This window comes from Olea europaea, chromosome 9 (genome assembly GCF_002742605.1).
Source record: "Olea europaea var. sylvestris chromosome 9, O_europaea_v1, whole genome shotgun sequence".
Classification (NCBI taxonomy): Eukaryota; Viridiplantae; Streptophyta; class Magnoliopsida; order Lamiales; family Oleaceae; genus Olea; species Olea europaea.
In genome coordinates, this window is record NC_036245.1 from 14,427,639 (window position 1) to 14,437,191 (window position 9,553).

Below are 9,553 nucleotides of genomic sequence, written 5' to 3' on the forward strand. Positions count from 1 at the left end.
CCTTTTCATGTCAATAAATTAAACCAAAAATTAGGAAATAGTCAGTGCCTTATTTGGCAAGCCTGGCCAACAATCAAAGATCTCTTGCCTGCCATCTCAACTCAACCCAATACCGCCTTATCCCATTATCCCATAAATTTTCTTTTACCTGCCAGGAGCAGAAAACTATTTAATATCCCATCATACAAGTCTTTTTGTCTTGTTTATGTTGGTACCTAATATTTTCTTATTTCAGATGTCTTCTCTACATTTTTAGGTAACCAAGTATGTCAGTGCAAGTCTTCTCACTCTTTTTCTGAATGAATTTATTCTTTGCAGGTTGTTCATTTTCGTGCTTTGGAGAGACCCAAGGAAGATGAATTCTGCCTAGAGTTGTGAGTACTTTCTGATCTTTTTTTCTGGACTGTTTAAGACTGTACTGTACAAGTAGTATGCTCATTCCTTTTGTCATAGTTTCATGAGCAAAATTAGGTTGATGCATCTAATAATCATTTTTTAACTTAAATCTCTAGAGCAAAGAACCACACTTACGATGATGTTGTGGAAAGGGTAGCTCAGCACCTTGGGTTGGATGATCCATCTAAAATTCGGCTTACTCCTCACAATTGCTATTCTCAGCAACCAAAGCCCAATCCCATCAAATATAGATCAGTTGATCGCCTATTAGACATGCTTGTCCACTACAACCAGGTAGCTCCAACATGATATATTTTTAATTGGGGGAGGAGTGTTTTGATGTTGATGGAGCAATAACTTATTCTTTTCCTTCTAACAGATCTCTGATATTCTGTATTATGAACTACTGGACATTCCTCTGCCGGAATTGCAATGTCTGAAGACTCTAAAAGTTGCCTTCCATCATGCCACAAAGGATGAGGTAGGAAAACTATGGATGCCATTGTTGTACTGTTCTTGTTAACCTGATTTGTATAAAATCTTATAACCATAAGTATCAACTTCTTTTTTCAGGCCATAGTACTCAATATTAGATTGCCGAGACAAAGCACTGTTGGAGATGTGCTTAATGAAATCAAAACAAAGGTATGGCACATTTTTTATTCATAAACAAGTACTTCTATTGTCTTTCATTATTCCTAAAACTATTCAGCACACTTAATATACAAATTACGTTTTACAGCATAATTTTGTGGGAAAAAGATATAAAGAAAACTGAAGTACCCACAATTTCTCATGTCTTCTGCAGGTAGAGTTGTCTCATCCAAATGCAGAACTTAGGTTGCTTGAAGTTTTCTATCACAAGATTTACAAGGTGATGTCCCCGCCTCCACTCCTAAGTTTATTATAGTTTAGTCCTGATATTATGGCATTAATTTTACTTGAAGTCTGAGACATACTGAGCATGATCTTTGTTTTATGATGTCTTACATGTTCTGCTGTTTCCAATTCTGCAGATCTTTCCGCCCAACGAGAAGATTGAGAATATAAATGACCAATACTGGACATTGCGGGCTGAAGAGGTTATTTTCTTGCCATTTTCATGCACAAACAAAACTTTCTGTTCACTTACCTCATTTCTTCACTACTTCGAAATTTGGTAGAATACAAATATGCTATCTGAAAGAATTCAAGAAGCTCTTTAACTGCTTTTATTCGGTGTTATCATATATACATTATGTATGTTGATATACATATGCTTGTAGTATACACACGTACATACATATAAGCACGTCGATGAGCTCTGTGTGTGTGTGTGTCTCTCTCTCTCTCTCAGAGAATTGCCTTTTGCTTTGTTTTCTCACCGCATTTTTTAAAAACACACACAGGTGACTCTTCTGTTCAGAACCTCATTATTTCTTTAACTTTTAGATTTAGGAACTAGTTGGGACTGAATTCAGGACATTTTAGTAACTTGATGCTGTCTTACAAAATTCAGGAAGTTAACAGTTCTAGATTTGGTCTTATGATTTGTATAAAAAAATTTCATGGTTTCACCGGTCAGCTTTTCATGTGATAGTTTTCAACTTCTGATAAATGTTCTAATAGGACATTCTTGTTGCTTTACCATTGAAATGTTTCTGGCTTGAGTCTGGCTCATTTATCTATTCCAGATACCAGAAGAAGAGAAGAACCTTGGTCCCAACAGCCGATTGATTCATGTTTACCATTTTATGAAAGAGAATGCACAGAATCAAGTGGTACTTAAGCATTCACATAATTTACATGCTGATTGTCATTTAATGTCATTGATTATTTTTGGACATAATTATAACAGCAACGAGCATGTTTAATTGTTTCCCATACAGCAAATCCAAAATTTTGGGGAACCCTTATTTTTGGTCAATCATGATGGTGAAACTCTAGCAGATGTTAAGACGCGGATTCAAAAGAAATTGCAGATACCTGACGAGGAATTCTCTAAGGTATTTACCATTCTGAGATCTACACTACAAATGATTTTTTAAACAAGCATGTGGCACTTCACCAAAAGTTGCTTCTGCCTAATAATTGGGTGTAATTGAATTTCTAAGATGGTACTTTGGGTCATGTGATTTGCTACTTGATGTTCAGTGGAAGTTTGCTTTTATGTCACTGGGGCGTCCGGAGTATCTTGAGGACTCTGACATAGTGTCTAGCCGTTTTCAGGTTATCTTTTTAGTGCCAAGTTTTTTGCCTTACCAGTTAATTTAATTTATTTATTCATTTTCCTTCTTTAACCTCTAAATGAATCTATTACCGAGGAACTTGTATTTATTCTCATGTAGAGGAGAGACGTTTATGGTGCTTGGGAACAGTACCTTGGGTTAGAGCATTCTGACACCACTCCTAAAAGGACTTATACTGCAAACCAGGTGAATTCTTTGAATATTTGCTGTTCGAGTTTGATATTAGATTATTGCTGCCAATGAAATGGAAAATCTTTACAGGAAAAGCATGCCGTTTTTTTTGAAAGGTGGAAAGCATGCCATTTTAGAACTATTTTCGAAATTTGATGTGAACTCCAATTGTTAGTAATAATTGCGTGGGGCTTTTTCACATCGAACGCTCTCTTCACTAAAGGAAATAAATATTTGCTAGGCGTAATTTCCTATTCTATCCTACTAACTTTTGAGCTTTCTAATAATTGCAGAATCGCCACACATTTGAGAAAGCTGTGAAAATATATAACTGAACGGAAATTGCTACTTAATATTCTTACTCCGAGGCAACACTGAAAATGTGATGAACTTGAAATCTGGGATTAGTGAAGGAGAGTGTAAGGCGGAAAAGAGGATAGCTGATGATCTTATTCTTCCTCCGTGTTTCTGTGCATTTGGTGCTTTGTTAGACTACACTTGATTTTTGACTTGGAATGGGAAAGAGGAGCTTTCACTCCCTAATGTAATTTGTTTTTAGCGTTTGGTATAATATACATGCTCTCCCCAATAATTTTTATGGTTCCTTCGTAATTTTATCCCTACATGTCAAGATTTTGGTTAATGGTGTTGTGAAGTGGGTATAGTAGCCCGATTTATTTTACTTTTCCATTTATTTTCTTACACCCTTTGTTTGTTGTATTTCAAATTATTTGATAGGGTTGTAAAAGAAACAATTATGCTTCTTTTTAGTGGACATCCATATTAACACACACACAAAATGTGTAACGTTGCTCTTTTATGGGTGTTCAAATTGATGCTTGAGAGATGATTTCCACAGTCGAAATCAAATGATAAGAGCAAAGAGAATTAAAACCATCAAATATTGAAAGCCGATACAAATTGGAGAACCTTTATGAGTCCATTTTTATCACTGAAGCAACAAGGAGCGGCAACAAAAGGGATTTTGCGGTTGATCCTACATTTGCGCCCAGGGGTAAAAAATAAAAAGGAAATTAATAAGCAGTGGGATCAGCATATTTGATTCAGCTGGTGCCTTCAAAATATGGAAAACAGGTGGTATTTCCTAAAATTTTTGCACCGTATTCTTTATACTAGCATCAGAAGAGAAGAAAATTGGTTGCATTGCAGATCAAACAAATCTGAATTCCTCCATAATCGGGTCATAAAACTCTGTAGCACATTGTGCCATTAATGGTCTCAACTCTTAACTGGTTCATCTTTATGAGCAGCACTAGATAAGATTTTGCTTTATGACCTGCATCGATAAACCACCAACTTATAATTGAAAAGTATGTCAAATTTGTACAATAAATCAAGACTCTTTCTTCATTCGAACGTTTTAAGCATCAATTTTAAGTTGTGCTCTCTCAAGTTCCCTCCAATCTGGGTCTGGATCATGGAGTTGTATTGATATGTCAATTATAGTACGTGTCTTGTGCGATTATTGATTTACTATTTGGTGAGTTGACTAGAGTCCTACCATTTACTTACTTTTCAGTTTCAAACAAAACAGAAGGCAACTAAAGAGACCTGATTTTCTGACTAAGTTTGGAGTAGGGGTGTAGAAACTATGGTAAGTGTTGTGAATCTTTCCTGCTGGCTAGTAAGATGCGAGACTTTGCATTCATCAACCTTTGAAGCTTTTGCTTTATGTAAAAGGAAAAATATTTTAACATATATAGGATCTTTAGATACGTACCTAATCCAAGCATATCAATTTCATCTTGCTGGATGAAGGTATCTGGCATTGTCCTTTTTGTTCCCAGGCACGAGTTCAACTTCCCAACAGCAACAAGGAGGTCCTGTAACAGTGGCTTAAGAATTTGTATTAAGTGAACTAGTGGTAGACAGGAATAATTGAATGATTGATGATCGTGACAATGATGGAAAGAAACACGTGTTAATTTTTCTGTATTTCCTTCACAGACTGAAACTATAAAACAACTCATTTGCAATTACATTTTGTTGCTTCACATATTATATTTACAAAAACCTCTCAACACTAATCTATGTCTCCATGGATTTCTTCTAAAAGATATAGGAGTCAGTTTTCTTCTACGAGTAAATGTGCTTGATAAAAGCTCGAGAAGTATCTATCTTTTTTAATGTACCACAGGCTGCATCAACAAGAAATCAGTTCACTAAGAGTATCTGCATTTCCATTAATGAACCCACACATACTATACGCGTTTCCTTGGTCTACTTGAAATTTATTAATGAACTCTCTGTATATGTTGAACTGTGATAAAGATGCATCCAAAATTTTACTTCAGCCTAAATGTAGTTTTGCACGTAGCTGAGCTACTAATGGATGTATTTGTACAACAGCACGATTACCAATCTATTCTGCGTTTCTGAACTATTCTTTATCATACCATAAATCCAGAAGAATGAAAAGTTCTATTGCATTTCACTTTTTAAGGGTGGATCTACAAGTCTTCAATGTTCACATAGGAGACCAACTACAGTCATTCTGCCCGCAATCTCAATGTTGAAGAAGAACTGTTTACTCTCTCTCTCTCTCTCTCAGGATTTGGGAGTGAGTAAATTTGAAAGTGCGAATCCAAAGAGAGCGCGCATTTCTACGTCCAAATTTCAAAAGCCGAAGAACTAATTAACGTACAAAGTATATATATCATTGAACATTACAACAACAAAGCGCCTGTAGCTCAGTGGATAGAGCGTCTGTTTCCTAAGCAGAAAGTCGTAGGTTCGACCCCTACCTGGCGCGTTCCTCCTTTTTAGTATTGTATTAATTTGTGCGTTCAAAATTCTTTTGATGAAGCACACTTTTTGTATAACTAAAATAATAAAGTTGAGTTATGCCATTTTATCAGAATCAGAGTGTCAAAATGAGTTGGCAATTTGTGATTAGATGGCTAGAAACCCAATTACCAACAAAATGCTGCTAACTGTTAATTGGTATAGTTCTAGTAAAATCAATCTAGTGATGTAGCATAACTCAATGACGTCTAGGTAAAAAGGAGAAATATTGTGATTCGTTTATAACACAAATCCTAATAGTCGTACTGAATACTTAGGCCCTATTTGAGCCCTATTTTTTCAAAATTTATTTTCAACCACACATTATTCTACAAAATAATTATACACATATTTCCAAAGAAAAAAAAAAATTCCTTACTTTTTAAGCCCACATTCTTCAAAAAATCACTATTCCATAATACATTTTATACCAAAAATGAGAATGAAATAGGGGCTTAATTGCATGTAGAGCAATACACGAGAATGCTTGGCGGTGATGGGCTTGAGGTAGTGAGCGTTTGGTGGATTCTCATGCTTGATTCTAGATGATATATATGTTACATCAGTGCTAAGAGAGTAGGATTTATAATTTTTGGACAAAGTAGTGATAATACATTGTATCAGTTGCTATCAAAAGTAAAATGTTCTTTGTTTGATTCAATGCGGGAACATTGTCGTAAAGTGAGCTTGCGATGAATGCTCAAACGAACTTGATTCTTATGTAATATATGATGAAATGTATTAGTGTTTCAAACTATAACTTTTGGTAAAATGGTAATAATACTCTACGTCTCATAGAGAGCCTAATTTTCATTACGATCCTAAATTAACTTAAGGGAAATTTTCATAAATAAGAATTTAAGTATCACACATTTCAAAATTAAGAAAATAAGTTTCAAACTTTTAAAAAAATCAGATTTTTATTAAAATTTATTTATGATTTAATTAGTTAATTAATTATTTTATTAATTAAATATATTTAGGTCACGGATCTATATAATTTGGTCACAAATTAACAATATAATTATTACTTATTATTTTTTTTTTATCACAAATCAAAAATTTCACGTCGCAAATATTTTTACGATCACAATTTAAAAATTTTGTAAGTCACAATTTGTTTATTGGTCACAAATCAAAAAATAATTAGTCACGACTTATTATATTATAGGTCACAACTTATTTTTCGGTCACAAATTAAAATTTTTGTCACGTATTATTTTTCGATCACGAATCAAAAATTTTATAGATCACAGATTAGTTTTTCGATCACAACTCAATAAATTATAAGTTACAAACATAATTTTTAGGTCACATATTATTTATTTATTACAAATTAACCAATTATTGGCCACATTCAACTTATTAGTTGGTCACAACACATGTGACCACTGCCTAGCCACTTCTTGCAATAGCCCACCTCCATCGCTATATCTAGAAATTTTATAGGTCGTCGATTATTCAACGACCTCAGAATTAAAAATTTTATTGTCACCATTCATTTACTCATAGTAAATTATTGAATTAATTGATCACGATTAATTTTTCAGTCACAATTTAATCAATTGGGATCACGATCACATATTCAATGTCAAGTCACAATTGGGAGTTACTGTCACAATCACAATTATCAGCACAGCCAACATCGCTGGCTGCGGTAGATGTTGGCTGTGGTAGCCAGCACCACTTCCTATACCGTCGTTGAAACCCACTCCGCCACCAGATCTAACAAAAATAAACAAGCCCTCCAAAATCATCGCCCTACCACCACGACCACCACCAACATCATCATCAATTCTCTGAACGCCAACAACACCTCCACCTCGCTGCCGTCGCCACAACGACCGGCAACCACCAACATCTCACCATCGCCACTGCCACGACCCCCCACCGTCAACCACCATTTTAACACCACTGCTACCTGCGCACCCACCAGATCAACCATCACACAACACTGCACACCCAGCCACCGTTCACCGCACTCAACCACAACATCGAACCAACCACTCACTGCACAAAAACAACATCATCATCAATTCTCTGAACGCCAACAACACCTCCACCTCGCTGTCGTCGCCACAACGACCGGCAACCATCAACATCTCACCATCGCCACTGCCACGACCCCCCACCGTCAACCACCATTTTAACACCACTGCTACCTGCGCACCCACCAGATCAACCATCACACAACACTGCACACCCAGCCACCGTTCACCGCACTCAACCACAACATCGAACCAACCACTCACTGCACAAAAAACAGATCTGTAGCGCCCATGGAGAAACGCCAGCATCGAACGCATCTGCTGCAGATCGCGACCATATGTCGTCATTCACGGCCAGACCACTGCTACTGCCGATCGCCTTCGAATCGCGACGCTATACAACATTGCACATCCAGCCACCGGTCACCGCACACAATCACAACATCGCACCAATCACCCACCGCACAAAAAAGATCTGTGGAGAGTGATCCGAGAGAGAGAGAGAGAGAGGGGAGTGAGCAAATTGATTAGGGTTAGAGATGAAAATTATATATTTAGCCCTTGTTTGAGCCCCATTTTTCAATCAAAATGCATTCTTCAATAGTGATTTGACATCATTTAAACCACACATTCTTCAATAAAATAATATTATACGCAAATCAAAAAAATTCCTTATTTTTTAGCCACACATTTTCTATCAATACACTATTCAAAAATTCATTTTCTTCACAAAAATAGGGCTCAAACAAGGGCTTAATATTTATTTAAATTTAAATGTGAAATATCTGATTTGTGAAGTGTGAAAGATCCCATCTGATTTTAGAATAATGGATTTTAAAACTAGGGTTTTATGAAATTTCCACTTAACTTAAATGTCGAAATAGTCCCAAAATATTGAACAAATCGGCAAAGTAATCCACATGTGTAAATGTGTAATGGGTCGACTTTGGGCTAAAGTGAACTTATCGGGTTGAGTCCATATCCAAGTCCAGTTCAATGCAACTATCCGAAGGAAGGTATCTTTCTGCATTAATTAATTAATAATTATTAAAGAGACCAGAAATTTTTTCTGTATCCAGATACAGATCACCTAACAAATAATATTAATCCTGCAATTACAAGAAAAATTTCTCATCTGTGTCTCGAATTTATCGAAGTATGACAATGGTTCAGTTCAGTCCTCTGCTTGCCCTAATCTTCTTCTCATCTTTTTTGATTATTATACCTTTTACTTTTGCCAAATCCGCTGACGTTCACTACTGCAGTAAGTTCACATTTCAGTTTAATTTCTTTTTTTGTGCTTTGTTTGAAATCAATACATTTGAGCGTACATATTGCGCGTTTGAGTAGGGTTTATGGTATCTTATTTTGGTTCGTTATTTTTTATTGAATCGGAAAAAATATAAATTGGGCAGTTTAGCTTTCCTTGCCTGTTGATTTAGTAAATTTCTTGGGATGCCGAAAAAATTAAATATTACGTTTAGAACTTGTTTTTGGCAGTAATTTTTTTTTTCTTTTTCTGTGAAACGGAATTAAAAAATGATGGGAAAAGTCTATCTGCTCTTCCACCCCTGTGATAATCAAAAGGTGGAAGTGGAAGGAGAAGGAGAATTGAATTAATTCAGGTTTCTGGTAAAAGGGGGTTGAGGGTTTGTTGGTGCGTGGAGAATCTTCAATCCGGATAATTAGTCGTTGCAACTGTGTGAGAGTTGTGTTGCTTAAAGGAGATCGGATTGCTAAGTGATAGATTTGGTTAGGTTTCTAAATTGAACTTTTTGTGGATACTGAAGGATTGGAAGAGTGACAATAGAAAATGAACTTCCATTGCCAAACATGTTGTTGATCCAAAATGAAAGTACGCAATCCCCATTCTTTATTCTTTAGAGAAGTTCTTCGAGCAAACCTAGAATTTCTAAACAAATGCTGGCAAGAAGCTGCAATTGGGGGGGGGGGGGGGGGGGGGGG

At 35.9% G+C, this 9,553-nt stretch overlaps 3 protein-coding genes and 1 non-coding gene across 5 annotated transcripts in view; 3 read left to right on the plus strand and 1 right to left on the minus strand.

Annotated features, from left to right (window-relative positions):
• LOC111399763 (ubiquitin carboxyl-terminal hydrolase 12-like) overlaps positions 1-3,565 on the plus strand; it is an 18,796-nt gene extending 15,231 nt beyond the window's left edge. For both annotated transcript variants that reach the window (XM_023027235.1, XM_023027236.1), the window contains exons 22-32: positions 319-374; positions 513-690; positions 776-877; positions 970-1,041; positions 1,205-1,270; positions 1,413-1,478; positions 2,070-2,156; positions 2,265-2,381; positions 2,530-2,604; positions 2,724-2,810; positions 3,089-3,565. In XM_023027235.1, the coding sequence (XP_022883003.1) occupies positions 319-374; positions 513-690; positions 776-877; positions 970-1,041; positions 1,205-1,270; positions 1,413-1,478; positions 2,070-2,156; positions 2,265-2,381; positions 2,530-2,604; positions 2,724-2,810; positions 3,089-3,130 (948 nt within the window). In that variant the 3' untranslated portion in view covers positions 3,131-3,565. The remainder of the gene's footprint in view (positions 1-318; positions 375-512; positions 691-775; positions 878-969; positions 1,042-1,204; positions 1,271-1,412; positions 1,479-2,069; positions 2,157-2,264; positions 2,382-2,529; positions 2,605-2,723; positions 2,811-3,088) is intronic.
• Positions 3,566-3,668: 103 nt separating this feature from the next.
• LOC111399765 lies at positions 3,669-5,316 on the minus strand. Its single transcript, XM_023027238.1, has 2 exons — positions 4,537-5,316; positions 3,669-4,092 (listed from the first exon to the last, which is right to left on the minus strand). The coding sequence occupies exons 1-2, from the start codon at positions 4,784-4,786 to the stop codon at positions 3,998-4,000; spliced, it is 345 nt and encodes a 114-aa protein (XP_022883006.1). The 5' UTR covers positions 4,787-5,316; the 3' UTR covers positions 3,669-3,997.
• Positions 5,317-5,495: 179 nt separating this feature from the next.
• On the plus strand, positions 5,496-5,568 carry TRNAR-CCU. Its single transcript has one exon. It is a non-coding gene; the product is annotated as a tRNA-Arg (tRNA).
• A 3,082-nt stretch (positions 5,569-8,650) lies between these two features.
• The window catches only part of LOC111399766 (putative phosphatidylglycerol/phosphatidylinositol transfer protein DDB_G0282179), a 3,537-nt gene continuing 2,634 nt past the window's right edge, over positions 8,651-9,553 (plus strand). Inside the window, exon 1 of the mRNA XM_023027239.1 lies at positions 8,651-8,852. Within this exon, the coding sequence (XP_022883007.1) occupies positions 8,747-8,852 (106 nt within the window). The 5' untranslated portion in view covers positions 8,651-8,746. The remainder of the gene's footprint in view (positions 8,853-9,553) is intronic.

Bases quoted from the DNA above. Each gene is read 5' to 3' on its own strand.
- LOC111399765 (XM_023027238.1), bottom strand. From the start codon at position 4,786: ATGAGTTGTTTTATAGTTTCAGTCTGTGAAGGAAATACAGAAAAATTA. The intron at 4,093-4,536 runs GTACGTATCTAA...TTATCGATGCAG, and splicing joins AATTGATATGCTTGGATTAG to GTCATAAAGCAAAATCTTAT.